Source organism: Oncorhynchus kisutch, linkage group LG18 (assembly GCF_002021735.2).
Source record: "Oncorhynchus kisutch isolate 150728-3 linkage group LG18, Okis_V2, whole genome shotgun sequence".
Taxonomy (NCBI): Eukaryota; Metazoa; Chordata; class Actinopteri; order Salmoniformes; family Salmonidae; genus Oncorhynchus; species Oncorhynchus kisutch.
Genome location: NC_034191.2, coordinates 36663394 through 36679575, shown reverse-complemented (window position 1 = coordinate 36679575; position 16182 = coordinate 36663394). Strand labels below are relative to the sequence as shown.

Genomic DNA, 16182 nt, shown 5'->3' with positions numbered 1-16182 from the left:
TTAACAGAACAAATACAGGATAACGTTAGAATTCTTACAATAGTTAGTAGTATAATTGAACAACAAAATTGTTAACTGGCAAACTGGAATAAAGTTCCTTTATTGAGGGCTCTCAAGATAAATTTCTTGAAATTGATAATTTCCAACCAAATAAAACACTCCTTCCTCCAAATACAGACTTGTAGAGGCATGGTACTGAGCAGGAAGAGATAAAACAAAAACACACGGAGTAATAAAATATGCAAAACAATACTTATACAAAAGCCTTTCCTTATTTCATCCATCAGGAATAAAAACAATCTACTTTACCAGTTCACACAACTCGCTTTTATGAGCTCAATATCAAATAAGGACAAACCAATATGACTGCGGACAAACTCATTAACTGCCTAAAACAGACATGGTCAAAATAGGGGTGAAGACTGTAGGGATGATGGTTTGATGTGGAACATTGTCCATGATTGTGGTGGCTGTTTAGGTTGCATGCTGAGCGGTAGAAAAGCACAGCTTGAGGGTGTATGGGTACGGGCCAGCTGAAGAGACAAAGACGGAAGCTATTAGAAAACAGCAATCACCACCCTACACCATTTGAATAAACAGTGAAATTACTTTATATATAGGCTTAGTGCTTAAACACTTACTTGCGTTCTTCATCTGGTAGTGGTTTATCATGGACAAGGCCTCCATGGCGTCGTTGATCGACTCCCACTCCAACAGCCCTGAAGAGCTGCGTTCACCTGGACCTGCACCTAATAAGACAGCCCAACTCAGTTTAGCACCACTGTCATGCATACCAAATAGTATGTGGTTTCAAAATGACATTAGAATGTACACTTACTCTTTCCCGTGAAAAGTTTGATGTTTGCAGGGGCTTTGACACAAACCTCTTCACAGATCTGAGAACAACAAGGCAGCGGTCAATTGATTTGTTTTGTAGGCACATTGGGTCTTTATTTCACTGCTCCCTAAATACAATGGTTCATCAGCATGCTTTGGGACTCACCTGAGTGAAAATCTCTACGGACGAGTCTGGCTGGGCGTTGAAGAAGTGCAGGACGCTGCTGGGGTGCTGAATGCGGTTCTTGGCAGCCTGTTCTGGGGAGGTGAAGCGGTTGTTGCGGGAGCCGTGGAAGTCCTTAAAGCTGGTGCTGCCGTCCTCCAGCTCGTAAGACTGGCCGGGCATGATGGCCTGCTGCTTAGACACACTACAAAGGGAAAAGAGCATGAGACGGAACTTGTACAAGCCTCACAGAACAGTCACTTATTATGGCAAGAGGCAGGGAATACGATTAAGCACTAACTTTACATGACAAGGCACTGAATGAACAGGCATTTCAGATATACATCTTACCAGACGTTGAGCTTCTGTCCAAACAGGAAGTTGTTGTTGAGGTGAGTGATGGCCCGATCCACAGCGTAACAGTCTCCCATCTCCACCATGGCTGCTCCTGGCTTACTCTTCATAAACTTCACCTGAGGTAGGGGACCAGATATATGGAGTCACTCAATACCAGCAGGCTCTTGTGGAAATAACTGATATGGCTTGCCTCCTTTCCCGCCACACTTACCCGCTCCACATTGCCGTAGAGACAGAAAACGTTGAACACCTTATCTGCATTCATCTTGGCAGGCTCCAGACCGTAGACCATGACTACAGGGGAGTCTGCGTGGGCACTGTACTCGCCGGGGGGTGGAGGGGGAGGGCCGTAGCCAGGTCCCCCACCGTAGCTGTGTGCCCCCCCTCGTCCCCTCATGGGAGGACCCATGCGACGGCCCTCGCTGTAGTGTGGGGGGGGCGGGGGACCATAACCGCTTTCGTCATATCCATGGTAACCACCAGCTGGGAACAGAAGGGACCACAGGCTCAAACAGGAACCATGGCTTGATAGGGATAAAGGGTAGACATTCCAAAGAAGTGGTCAATTTCACCATGACGAAAACATTTGATGAAAGGTTGGCACATTCCATTAGGTGAGCTAAGAAAATGTACCACACCACTTCGCTGCCACTGTGGGGTACCCATTTTTAGTCATACATTTTTACCCACCACCTGCACTTTGCAGGTGAATTTAGGGTGAGGAGAGCACTACAAAAAGGGCCAGCCCGTGTGCGCCCCCCCCCTGGGCCTAAAGCCTTACCGTACTCTGGAGGGTGGTCTCCCAGCAGAGCCGGCGCTCTCACACGCTTGTTGGGGTTGGCACTCCCATCTTCTGAGAGGTGATGAAGGCAGGAGGCAGAGGAAGGAAAAAGAGGGGAGGAAGAGCGATAGATCATTTGGAAAGAAACAGGACAACGCAGCGCAGTAGCGGATGTTCAATTAGAATTAAGGAGAGCACACAAGACGACCTCCACATCTAGAGAAAGCACACTAACCACTGAACAAAAACATCTCCATAGTATATCTACAGCCGCTTCAGCCATGGCATTTTGATGCCAAAGGTTGGATAAGTTTCTATGACAAAATGAATGTTAAAGCAAACAAACGTATTACTACAGCTAAGAATGAATTAACAAATGCTAACAAGTAAACAATCCTGAACTCTAGATAAATCATTTGAAATGTTTTAGCATATGGTATAAGGGAGAACGAGGTGGGTGAGAATGAAGCCAACAGAAATCTGCAAACACACCTCCAGCATTGCTCCCATTGCCATCAGCTTCTGCATCTGTACAGGTACACATCTCATACACATTAAATTCAGGCCAGATTGAACACATTCACCCACACATGGATAGTTGATAAAAATTCAGAAAAGCATCACGGGTGCACTTAAAATCGGACCGTTTCAACATTCTACTATTTAAACTATTTTAATACATTCAGTCCATTATCTCCATACCATAACTAGGATATTCAAATACGTCACATTTCAATTCTACGTACAAGTCTCATATAGCCACTTAGTGGAGAGCCACCCAAACACCAGCTTTATTCAGACAAGTCATTCAACAGAGGACAAAATGTCCACAGGGAAAGCACAAGTCCCCTCCAAGGGGAAATATGGTGTCACTGAGAACAGGGGGAGTGGAACACCATATAAAGTCAGAAAAATAACAAAAATACCTTCAAGGACGACAATATCACAATATATTTTTGAAGACATCCCGAGTGTAAGAAATGGAACATGTGTTGTGTAACAAACTGGGGATCAGTTTACTTACAGCATGGATATATTGGGGGACAAAGATTGAGGCTGGAGACACTGGCTGTTATTTGGCAGTGGGTCCATTACTTCTCTCCGTGTTCATTTCATCCTTTCACTCCACTCTTCTTTGGATGAACATTTCCACCTTAGTCGCATTTCTGCCCCTTTTTTGTGGCAATTTCCATTGTGGTTGGTGGTCCACTCTCCAAGTGTCTTATCGAACACACGCCAATGGCAGGCCGTAAAGCAGCCATTTGGCACATTTCAGACCTGGGTCCTCATTAGGCGCAAATTTCCAGACCTGCGTCACATGGAAGGTGTTACACAGGTACTAAAAAAGGTCAAATTTCCACAAAAGAGCTGCATTCAGAAAAAGATGGAGAAACTAGACAGGGATGCATGTTGCAAGAACAGTAGAGGGAGGAAAGGAGGGGGGAAAGAGAAGAGGCAAAACGGAACACCCGACTCCATAAGGTATGCATATATGGGGAGAAAAATATGGCCTGTCTGAATGTGCGTATGCTTGTTCATGTTTGTAGTGTCTTCATCAGTTGTCTGTTGTATTCCTTCCCATGTGACTGGCTACAGCCTGACAGTGACGGTGCGAATCATCTATGGAGTCAGTGCAGCAACAGGAGTGGAGGGTTTTGAGTAGTGTTTGATATGTTAAACACCAGGAGCAGGGCACAAGAGAGCAAAACCACCTGCACCACCAAAGACAGGCAGGTACAGAGAACAGGACAGGACTGTGTAGTCTTGAGCAACTGGTTTGTATCAGTATGGTTCATCTGTTTTGTGTTTGTGTGAGCATGCTCGTCACTACGGGTCTCTGGATGTTGTCTTTATAAGGTGGGTCTCCTGTGGATGTGTATCAGGTGATGACTTGCAGGTGAGACCTGGGTGATGGCGTGTTTCAATGTGTCAGGCATGTCTTGCTGGGGTCTCAAAACTGGGAAGGTGTGGAAAGCACAGCTTAGTGCCAATGTACTAGCAACCAAACCCCCCATGGAAAATGTGTCATGCCATAGAAAAGGTATAGGGGATGTCTTCGTGGCTTTGGAGCTATGCGGTTGCAAGTGGATGTGTCCTTATTGACGTAGGAGCGGTGAGGTTGAGGTGGTGTTGAGAGTAGTGTTGATGGCAACAATGTGTCTCCGATGCATATATGGAAATGTGTTGCTCCAAGGTGTTCCGACGAGAAGCTAGACTGGCTTTTGTTTTGCAGTATAGTCTATGCTTAAAGTAGCCTGTATAGATGAACAGATCTAAACATTGGCAAGTGCACTGGGAATGAAATGAGCAATTGGCTGTCAGTAGACCCAGCTTCACAAGAGACGAGTGGGTATCTATGCTCAGGCTGTCTAGTCTTACAACTTGATGTATCCATGGGCAGTGCATCAGATTGGTTGCCATGGCAAAAATAATACAGATCACTCAGTATGTATAAGTATATTTTTACACAGGCATAATGTCACTGTATCAGACACTGCTGAGAAGCCATCAAGCAGATATTCAGACAAGAATGTATGACATGAATGGCTCAGTGGTGAGATTTACAAGCAACATTCTAGAATGCTTCCTTCCCTCACAATGAATGAGCAAAAAAATGACTGCTTCTTCGGGTAGTTTTATTACTTTCCCAAGCTTCGGTTGCAAGTCAGTCATCGCCAAACTAGAAAAGATGCATGCCAGAACTCACAGGACCTTGATTTGGTACCCTTAGTGCCCACTTACCATTAGATCTGATAGCACTGGGCTAAGGAGGTCACTTTTTTTTACATTTAAGTAAAAGCCTTGAGCAATAACTAGTCTCCAGTGAAGAATATCTGGCCATTCAGCTGTTCCTTTCATCCCTAGCGTGTCTAGCTGTGCGACGGACATTGTATCATCACTTCAGTTATAATGCCACTGAAATGGAGCCCAAGACAAGAGTTAACTGTAATTCGCTAAACCAATATTACAGCTGGTGAGAAAGATACCAACCCAGCCCTGCGACCATTTGAAGGAGTTGGATATTGAGCTGGTTAAAAGAGCACTTCCTGTGCCCAGTGGCATTACCCCTGAAGGTCTACCACCCAACGCCCCCTTCCCTCCCCCACAGTGGCAGTAAGGGTGCTGGTAGTGTCAGCAAGGACCACAGATGGCTGTATGCGTTACCTTGACCACCCAGGTTGGGGTTGGTGTAGTCCCAAGTGTCCTGGTCATTCTTGAACACATTGAGACGAGTTGGCTGTGGGAGAATATACAAATGAATTCCATCAAAGCATTTTTCAAAGTCCATTTCATGGAACACTAGAAGCTCTTCAGCGCTATGGATGTGCATGTTTCTCTACCTTGGCATATTCAATCTTCAGGGTGCAGCAGCCAGAGTAGATGTCTGCCCCGTTAAGGGAGGCCTTCGCCCTCTGTGCACTCTGCACCGAATCAAACGTTTTGGGAGTCAAGGAAAGGACGTGCAGACTAGTCCTGAGAACAGCACCTCGCGCAGACACCATAACACGTTCTGGTAATTCCGGCGCTTATTGCACAAGCCCTTGTTTACAAGTCGTTGTGCTAATACATTTTTATATATATAAAGAATTCAGGTAAATAGTCTATCAATCATCACATACAGTATGTGCTACAAACAAATGACATGTTCCAGAATGCAGACTGCCTGACATGGTATGTAGAGACAGTATGTCAATTTAAAATTCCAGAAGTTTTAGTTTCACCCAGGATTACCAGAGAGCATGCAACTGTTTCACAAAATACCTACATTTTCAACAACCAAAAATTAGCGGCAAAGGATATTCCACCATGGCTTGAACACCATTCTTCCGGAAGATGACAATCCTCTGGACAGGGCCGCAGTTATTGCAGACCGTGTAGAGCACATCCTGTAGACAAGTAATTCACATAATCAGAAATAATATTGAAGTACACAGCACAACAGAATCAACAGGTTAGGTAGAGGTGGCCCGCACTTTACCGTGGTAACGGGGTAGATTGGGTTCATGATGGTGAGAAGTAGCACATTGTTGACACTTCTAGAATCGTCCGGGTCGCCTGGCCGGGAGATCTTCTGGCTGGTGGAGTAGTTGACAAAGGCTGGGTGCCCGGAAATGTAGATCTGGTTGTCATTGGCATACGTCACAGCAGTACACGACCCATTCAGATCCTCGTACTCAACCAGGGCTTGACGCTTCTTGGGCATAACCACCACATAGCTGTAAACAAAAGTTATATTAATGGAGGACGCATAACCAAGTCAACAGGACACCATTTCTTTACTTGCTTTGCTTACAGACCAGAGGTGACCAAGCCTCCCCTGGAGTGCTTCTGGGTGAGCTGGTTTTTGATTCAGCTCTCCCACCCACCGGATTCTAGTTGCTCATTGGGAACGTCAGCTGAATCAATTGTGTTATAACACAAGCCTGCACACCCAGAAGCTCCTCTGAGGTAAAGACAGCGATCACTGATTTAACAGTAACCAACTATAAATGGTTGCATTGTGTGGAGCAAAATTTTGACCGTGAAATGTGTGCATTGTAAGTGAAGTAGCCTGGGTACCAGTCTGCTTCTGCCCGAGCCATTTCCCGGTTGTCTTGAAGAAGAAACACGCAGATTTTTTTTTATAAAGCAGACAGTTACTCAAGGTGCATATTCATCACCTAATAGCTCCAAACTCCTGCAGAGCCTCCACAAGGTCAGCCTCCGTAATGCCGTCCACCAAGCCCCGCACATGCACAACTGGAGAGGGAAGTGTCTTATGTGGGTCATCATAGCCCTCCTGCAAAAAAGAACAGGCCCATTATCTCCATTCAATGGCTAAATCATGGACACTTACTGACAGTTGTGGCTGCTTCTCATAATGCATTGTTGTCTCTGCCTTCTTGCCCCTTTGTGCTGTTGACTGTGCCCAATAGTGTTTGTACCATGTATTATGATGCTGCCATGTTGTGTTGCTGCCATGCTGCGTTGTCCTCTTAGGTCTCTCTTTATGTAGTGTTGTCTTGTCGTGATGTGTGTTTTGTCCTATGTTTATTTTATTTTTTATCCCAGCCCGTCCCCGCAGGAGGCTGACATTGTAAATAAGAATGATTTCTTAACTGACTTGCTTAGTTAAAAAAAGAAAGTCAAGCAATAAACTCACGTTTCCCGTTTAGCTCAGCATGCATTATAAGAATTGAGGACTCCAATGTATGTAGCTAGCTGACTAAACTGAACTACACAGTGAAATAAATTGAGTTGAGTAGAGACCAGGCTTTGCATAATTCAGCACCGACTACATTGATTCACCCAAGGTCAATATTTAAAAATAAAAACTATGAAAGGCTTACCTGGTAGCCATGCCCTGTGCTGTTGCGTGCTGAAATCCATACTAATCCAATAAACGTTAGTTAACCAAATACAACCACCGACTGTGTCCATTGAATCTCAACGAAAGGTGATTGTTACGTTATTTGATATTTTTTTACGTGTGGATTTCGACAAAGGCACGCAACCACAGAGACTAAACAAGTTATTTTATTTAACTTGGCAAGCCAGTTAAGACCACATTCTTATCAACAATGATGCATACACCGGCCAAACCTGGACGACGCTGGGCCAATTGTGCGCTGCCCCGTGGCCTCCCAATCACGGCCAGTTGTGATAGAGCTTGGATTCGAACCAGGGTGTCTGTAGTGACATCTCTAGCACTGATATGAAGCGCCTTAGACCGCTGCACCACTCGGGAGCCCGAATTGAATCGAATAACAATTTGTTATTCACTAACTATCCTTGTTAGATTAAAAAAAAAAAAAAAATTAGAGCTGAATTCCACAAAGCCTGCTCTGCTTAAACTCCGTTGGTGGAGTTCAAACTTCCTTCACCACGGAGTTGGACAGCTATTCATGTGTAATTACAATCCATTCGATTTCCAATCTAAACTCGATTTTATTCACCTTTGCGGGAAAGATTAACACTACCAGACGAAATGTCATGAAGTAGGGGTAACTATTCAGCTTAAACTGTTGGGAATATTAGTGAGGAAATGTATTTTGTTATCCCTAATATTACGAGAACATGGCCCCCGATAAGGTGCATTTCGAGAATGTTAAAATGTTGACTGGGTAAAGAAGCAAACTAATTAGCTCGCTAACTAGTTACCGGCTACATCAAATAACGAGTCAATAATGCATCTTACTAGGTTTATTTCAATTTACACACCCACTCGTGTTCGTTGTTTGGCAAAACGACACCGCTAAGCTAGAACAAAGCAATAACGCTACCGCTAGCTAACGTTAGCTACCGTATGATTTGTGGCGTGGCCTGAATTGCACCCTCCCATTCATTCAAACGGAAAAAAGGCCAGCTAACGTTAGCTAGACAATTGTTGGAAAAACAGAACTAGATAGCCAGTTAGCTAACTAGTTACATTGAGATATGTTTACTCCACGGACAATTTAAGCTAAACATACACACAGAACGAATGGTATTTCACAAAAAAAAGTTTAACATCGTGGAACAAGGGAAAGCGAGCTAGCTAACGTTGCTGGGTGCCATATCTTTTTTGAAACGCCGCGTCATGAGTATGTGAGATTGTGTTATTTAAAGAGTACATTGCAATGCATGTGCTTAAATGCATTTCGCTATATCACTGAAATCAGCATTCATTATTTACCGTTGTCATTCCGTCGTTGGTTTTTAGTCTTTTCGTTGCCCTGCCGCCTTCGTAATAACGGCCTGCCATAGCCATGTTGTCCCAGTTAATAAGGTTGGTAGCAGCGACCGTATGAAATGGACGGGAAAGTATTGAAAAAGACACACATGGGCCCGCCTTGAAGAGTCCGCTGCGGTTTCCAATTGGCCTAAAAGGCACGTCAATAACGCCATCACCAATTTATCTTATAGCCAGAGCTCAAACCACTACTACTGTATTGATCTGTTATCTGTAAAAAAAAATAAGGTTAAGATAATCTTTATTTCTACAATAAATACATTTTCAATTCAGGCGAGTGATCTAGGTGGTTACAGCTTTTTGAGAATGGACTTTAATCAGCAAAGTTGAAAAGAGCCAAGATTACAAATATACCACAGCTAATGGCTGTTTTTATGTACGACGCATTAGGTGGGGTATAAATTTGAAAATGAAAACTTATTGACTGCAAACCATTTCTCATGGCAAACATACCATGTCATTTCCTTTTTCACTATAAAACATCTTCATGTAAGACACATTCTGTAGATGTTCCCAATGTTCAAAAGAATAATACTGAATTAATGTGTCGATTTATTCCAAAATCTGCCAGTGTCATAAAAAAGGGAAAGCAACATTTAAAGTATCTTACAGCTCTTTAACGCAATGCCACGCTGAATATAGTAGATAAGAAATAATAACAAATACGAAGTTCTGGCTCACAAATCCCACTTCTGAAATTAGCTATTTGAACTGTTTTGACACACACAAGAGCCATTTTAGGAATGTGACCATGTAAGGGATGCATGGTTAGATATGAAACTAATCCTGTAGAGTGTAATTATACAGCATCAGAAAAGTAGGGGTAGATTCTAATCAATGCAGGGAACAAAGACAAAACAAATAGCTGCAAGGCTAAAACCAGTTGGTTGGAGGGGGATGGGGACGAGTTTAGTCTTCAAATCAATCTTCCCCTGAGGTGGGGCTCTTTTTCTGGCTTGGAGATCTGGAACGACTGAAACAGACAGAGAATGGTGTAAGAACAGGGCAGACAGAGCATGTCCAATCAACAGGCAGCCTGGCCGGCACCCATCTTGTCCACTCAACTAGCCCAGCACCCATCTCAGAACCAATCACAGCTCCAACCCTGCTGGCCCATAATCAGTGGTGTAAAGTACTTAAGTTGTATTTTCAAGTATCTGTACTTCACTATTTATATTTTTGACAACTTTTACTTCACTCCCAAATAAAATTATGTACTTTTTTACTACATTTTACCTGACGCCAAAGAGTACTCTGAATGCTTAGGAGGACAGAAGAATGTTTGAATTCACACACTTATCAAGAGAACAACCCTGGTCATCCCTTCTGCCTCTGATCTGGCAGACTCACTAAACACATGCTTCGTTGGTAAATTATGTCAGTGTTGGAGCTTGCCCCTGGCTAGCCGAGTCATTTTCTATGAAGGTCTCTTTACTTTTACTCAAGTATGACAATTGGGTACTTTATCCACTACTGCCCATAATGCACTGTGTCCCACTACAACCAGTTCGCCTTGGTCAGGACACGTTATAAATACAACACATTACAGCTACACTGGATACCGCCAACATCCAATAATTATAACATGTAGGGAGGGGTACCCTAATTTTGCATAATTAAATCAACAAGTGAAAGTACCAGAGGTCAAGGAAATGAAGGAGATGGGTGTTGAGACTGGGATGTTTTAAAGGGGGTTTGAGGTGATAAAACCATCCCTTGCATTTTCACACAATGAAACAAAAGACAATGGTAGGATCTGAATTAAGAATTGCACACAAAACAAACACTGACCAAATAAAATAAACTTGCTTTTTGCAAGCACACGTCTTTAGAATCCTACCTCGATATGGTAAACTATCACCTATGTGCAGACACTTCAGGACAAGCGCCATCAAGGTATCTACATTCCCCCTAAAATAAATCCTACACTTATCACTACACCCAGGATAATATGTCTCCAAAGATAATATTCAACACTCATATACCCACCCACAGACAGACACACACACCTGTGGATTTGGACAGTGCATGCTCTGTATAGTTGAATGTTAGTGTACAGTATGTTAGGGAGTATCAGACTATACGTCTGCGTTCTGATCATGAATGACATTGACTCGAGTTTTCATTACCTTTGGAGACAGTGGCAGAAACAACATGTACAGAGTAGCGACGGATTCTAGAACTCGAAGACACACTCGGAGGGTCTTGAAGTCTGATCTCTTGTCAGCTCTCCTTTCTCACCCTCTCAGAAGCTAAGCAAGAGGCCGGGCTCGGTAGGGAAGGGGCCTTAACTTGTCGACTGAACTTGGCTCAGCGTTCAAGTCTGCGGTGCATGGGTTCTGGGAGGGAGTGTGGTGGGTGGAACAACTGTGTGTAAGCACGTAGGATGATGTGTCTCGTCAGAACGTTCATCAGGCGACCTCTTTAACCAGCGCGGCGCAAGCTGATTTCTGGTCAGCCCTTTTCACCCTCAGGGAGGACGTTAACACAGCAAGGATGACCCTGGTCAGTGCTTCTGCAGTCAGTCGACTCCCCACACTCTTTAAAAAAAGGCCTGATGCGATTGGTCACTGGAGTCTGATCACGACAGATTTCTATTTTGGGTTTTTGAGGTTCTCTCGCCCTCTGAAGCTAATCAAATTGAGGCTGGATCTGAGGGAGAAGAGAAAAGAGAAGAGCCCCACTCCCCCAGCCGTCACCCAACAGCCTCTGTTTCTCAGAGTATAGTGTGCAACTCTCTGAAGCTAATCAAGGTCTGGCCTGGTCATTCTAGGAGAGGGACCTCCAAGAGAAAAGAACATTAAAATCAGGTATTTGGAAAAGATAAAGGGGGAGGGGGGTTTGGGGGCGGTGTTCCTCACTCTAGTTTGGGGTGTGTTAGAGTCCCTGACTATTTCTTTCCCCTCCCCATCTCCAGCAGCAGCCATCTCTCTGATGAGTTGTCGCTCTGTGCGTTCTGGAAGGTCGACTCCGCAGACTTCGGGTGGAGGCTGGTCTGAGGGGGCAGCTACCCATGACTTACCTGATCACACCTAGCCCTGTCTAACAGATAGCAATATACCTAAACTTAAGCTGAGTGAATGTAGAGTGTCATCTCTGAAAAATTTGATTAAAAGAGGGGAGAGGGGGGGCTTCCAGCACATTTGCAAAAGAATACTCCAAATCATCCAAATTAAGTATAATTAGCAGTATTGTACAATATGGGCTACAAGGCAAAGACGATCATTTTAAGTCATGGCATTTACACAGTACAGGAGCAGCTGTGAAGGTATGGGTTGACGAGGCAGAAAGCTAACCTATTCCTCTTATGGCTGGGAGAGCGGGATCTGGAGAGAGAGCGGGACACCGAGGGCCCTCTGGCCCGGGACCCTGACCGAGAACGACTGCAAAAAAAACATGGGAGCAAAAACACAGGCACCCCAACTTCAGATGGGATCCATAGACAGGAGGAAATTATTGTGCAACTGTAATACACAAGTGGTTTACCTCCTAACAGATGTCCTGGACTTGGACCACACAGGGGAGCCGGACCTAATATGGAAGTGGGAAGTGTTTTAAGTGTTTCAAGAAAATGACCTGTTTTGAAGCTAATAGATAAATTAAATGAAAACAATCATATGAATGCATTTGCAGGAACAACAGGTTTGCTCAGAATAGAAATGTAGACTATACTTCCTATGACAATAAGAAAAATGCAATGTCATCAGCATGCAAAATTAACCGTAGACAATTACCTCTTCCTATGTTTGGGATAAGATGGGGAGCGGTGCATGCTGCTGTGTTGTAGGAGAGAGAGATCAGTATCAGCACAGGAAGAGGTTTGAATGACAGTAGCAAAAACTCTGTTTACTTACCGGTCATTGCTGCGGGAACGGGATCGATAACAGCTGCCACGTGACCTGGATCCGGAACGAGACCGCGATCTGGAATACAAGAAACAGGCTGTGATGTCTCCAATACAGGGTTTTTCTGTGAAAGGTGGGTCACCAGTTGAGAAGACATCTATAATCACACACTATTTCTACTTAATTTGGATCGGAGGACAATTTGGCTCACAGGAGGACAGTCCATTTGTCATTTGGGTCTCGATCTGAAAAAGTTTAAGGACCCCTGCTCTGATATATTACCACAGTATTGAAATACACTGCTCAAAAAAATAACACTTAAAAACAATGTAACTCCAAGTCAATCACACTTCTGTGAAATCAAACTGTCCACTTAGGAAGCAACACTGATTGACAATAAATTTCACATGCTGTTGTGCAAATGGAATAGACAACAGGTGGAAATTATAGGCAATTAGCAAGACACCCCCAATAAAGGAGTGGTTCTACAGGTGGTGACCACAGACCACTTCTCAGTTCCTATCCTTCCTGGCTGATGTTTTGGTCACTTTTGAATGCTGGCGGTGCTTTCACTCTAGTGGTAGCATGAGACGGAGTCTACAACCCACACAAGTGGCTCAGGTAGTGCAGCTCATCCAGGATGGCACATCAATGCGAGCTGTGGCGAGTAGGTTTGCTGTGTCTGTCAGCGTAGTGTCCAGAGCATGGAGGCGCTACCAGGAGACAGGCCAGTACATCAGGAGACGTGGAGGAGGCCGTAGGAGGGCAACAACCCAGCAGCAGGACCGCTACCTCTGCCTTTGTGCAAGGAGGAGCACAGCCAGAACCCTGCAAATTGACATCCAGCAGGCCACAAATGTGCATGTGTCTGCTCAAACGGTCAGAAACAGACTCCATGAGGGTGGTATGAGGGCCCGACGTCCACAGGTGGTGGTTGTGCTTACAGCCCAACACCGTGCAGGACGTTTGGCATTTGCCAGAGAACACCAAGATTGGCAAATTCGCCACTGGCGCCCTGTGCTCTTCACAGATGAAAGCAGGTTCACACTGAGCACGTGACAGACGTGACAGAGTCTGGAGACGCCGTGGAAAACGTTCTGCTACCTGCAACATCCTCCAGCATGACCGGTTTGGCGGTGGGTCAGTCATGGTGTGGGGTGGCATTTCTTTGGGGGGGCCGCACAGCCCTCCATGTGCTCGCCAGAGGTAGCCTGACTGCCATTAGGTACCGAGATGAGATCCTCAGACCCCTTGTGAGACCATATGCTGGTGCGGTTGGCCCTGGGTTTCTCCTAATGCAAGTCAATGCTAGACCTCATGTGGCTGGAGTGTGTCAGCAGTTTCTGCAAGAGGAAGGCATTGATGCTATGGACTGGCCCGTCTGTTCCCCCCATACCTGAATCCAATTGAGCACATCTGGGACATCATGTCTCGTTCCATCCACCAACGCCACATTGCACCACAGACTGTCCAGGAGTTGGCGGATGCTTTAGTCCAGGTCTGGGAGGAGACCCCTCAGGAGACCATCCACCACCTCATCAGGAGCATGCCCAGGCGTTGTAGGGAGGTCATACAGGCACACGGAGGCCATAAAAACACTACTGAGCCTCATTTTGACTTGTTTTAAGGACATTACATCAAAGTTGGATCAGCCTGTAGTGTGGTTTTCCACTTTAATCTTGAGTGTTACTCCAAATCCAGACCTCTATGGGTTGATGAATTTGATTTCCATTGATAATTTGTGTTATTTTTTTTGTCAGCACATTCAACTATGTTCATTCATTCAGATCTAGGATGTGTTATTTTAGTGTTCCCTTTATTTTTTTGAGCAGTATATAAAGAGGACAGCATTGCCCCTCGGCAGTTGAGACGAATCCAACCAGGTCAGCATATTGTCTGTGCATAATTGTTTCTCAATAACATAGTGACATTTTTCTCAAGCTTATTAATACTGCAATGTAGTAAGAACAATGTTGTATAAAGGGAAAACTTTGCAGAATTATGACTGCTACTGGCTGTATATCAGAGGCAGCCAGCAGATATTGGGCAAGAAGAATACCTGCTCCGACGACCTCCACCCCTCCTGCTGAAACGGTAGCAGTCGTAGGCATAGTGGCCCCTGTCCCCACAATGGTAGCAGCAGTCTTGAGAGTCAAAGTGGTGACGGATGGGGAGGTCATGTTTGGTCTTCCGTGACATGCCAGTGGACAGCTCCACATGGACCCGAGAGCCGCACAGCACCCTGAGGTAGGGAGAGAGGGCAGAATATAGTGATAATAGGGTATGAAAGAAAACATGTAATACTGGGCAACATCTGCAAGATTATGGCCTGAATTACAACAATTAATATCCCGAAACTGAACACACACCACTTCAACCAAAATATGTATAAACTGATGTGAAAACATTATGGGCTGTTAGATGTGTAGGTCAATAAAAAGTTACTTACTTTCCATCCATGCCTTTAACTGCGTCCTCTGCGTCACGGGCATCCTCATACTCCACAAAGGCGAAACATGCGGGCCTGGCCACCCAAACGCTGCGTAAAGGGCCATAGTAACTGAACGCCCGCTCTAGCTCAGCCTTAGCAGCACCGTTGATGAAGTCCCCAACATAGACCTTGCAATCGGTGTTAGGCGAAGAGCTGTGAGAAGACGAGTTATATGACATCTTCCCACCTGAGGAAATAGGGAGAAACTGTCAAAATCCTAAATGAAACAGTTAATTAGGTAAAGTTAGTTAAAATTGAACTGTGTTTGAGAGTATGAAGCTAACTAGCTACTAATATAAATAGCATAGCTAGCTAACATTAGCTATAAATACAAGCTACCGGGGGCGTAACGTTAACATAAGGGTAGCAGGCAAAAAACAACTAGCCACGGGTGTATTCATTACGGATACCGTTTAAGAACCAAACGGAAGCTAGCAGAGCAAAATAAGAGTTTCTATTGGACACATTCAGGTAGGTCCATCGCCGTTTCGTTCAATTTGCTTTCATTTAAGAAACGTTTTGCAACGGGAACGACGTAATGGATACACCCAAGCTCGCAATTTTAGTGAATAACGGGGTGTTAACTATCTCTGACAATGTTTCTTCCTTATTATAGTGTTGCTAGACATTTTATCGCCAGTGACACTCAAATTAACCATAGACGTTACACTTCCTTATAAAACTAGCTAGCTACACTAGATTCGATTTCAAGTAACAATGGCGTCCGCACGTTTACCTTTATCCCCACAGCTCCGCGATTGATTTATCAGTCTCTGCTCAATTTACAGAAATAAAACATGGGCGAAATGTCTTAAATTATTTCTTATTTTGATTACTTATTTTACAGGATTTCAAATTCTTCACTAGCCAACAAACATTCACTGTTCTGTCAGACTCCCCGTGCAATGCAGCACTTGCGCAGTAATGTGGCCCACAACAGTGAGGTCATGTGTTGTTTTTCTGACATACAGGTTTGAGAGACGTCTTGAGTTTATA

At 44.5% G+C, this 16182-nt stretch overlaps 1 protein-coding gene across 7 annotated transcripts; it reads right to left on the bottom strand.

Moving 5' to 3' along the window:
- Positions 1-71: 71 nt before the first annotated feature.
- LOC109909000 (heterogeneous nuclear ribonucleoprotein L) lies at positions 72-16128 on the bottom strand. 7 transcript variants are annotated; one of them, XM_031795956.1, is made up of 21 exons: positions 15923-16128; positions 15145-15373; positions 14755-14937; positions 12705-12773; positions 12585-12626; positions 12337-12381; positions 12147-12233; positions 8794-9823; positions 6800-6918; positions 6118-6355; positions 5940-6025; positions 5480-5576; positions 5304-5376; positions 2631-2666; positions 2139-2210; positions 1569-1840; positions 1352-1473; positions 1004-1205; positions 839-896; positions 642-749; positions 72-533 (listed from the first exon to the last, which is right to left on the bottom strand). In XM_031795956.1, exons 8-21 carry the CDS (start codon positions 8866-8868, stop codon positions 475-477), a joined length of 1617 nt encoding a protein of 538 aa, XP_031651816.1. In that variant the 5' UTR covers positions 8869-9823; positions 12147-12233; positions 12337-12381; positions 12585-12626; positions 12705-12773; positions 14755-14937; positions 15145-15373; positions 15923-16128; the 3' UTR covers positions 72-474. The 7 variants fall into 7 exon arrangements, with proteins under 7 accessions (XP_031651816.1, XP_031651818.1, XP_031651817.1 ...); XM_031795958.1 differs by having other exon boundaries at positions 2139-2207; positions 8794-12233; XM_031795957.1 differs by lacking the exon at positions 12147-12233.
- Between the last annotated feature and the right edge of the window lie 54 nt (positions 16129-16182).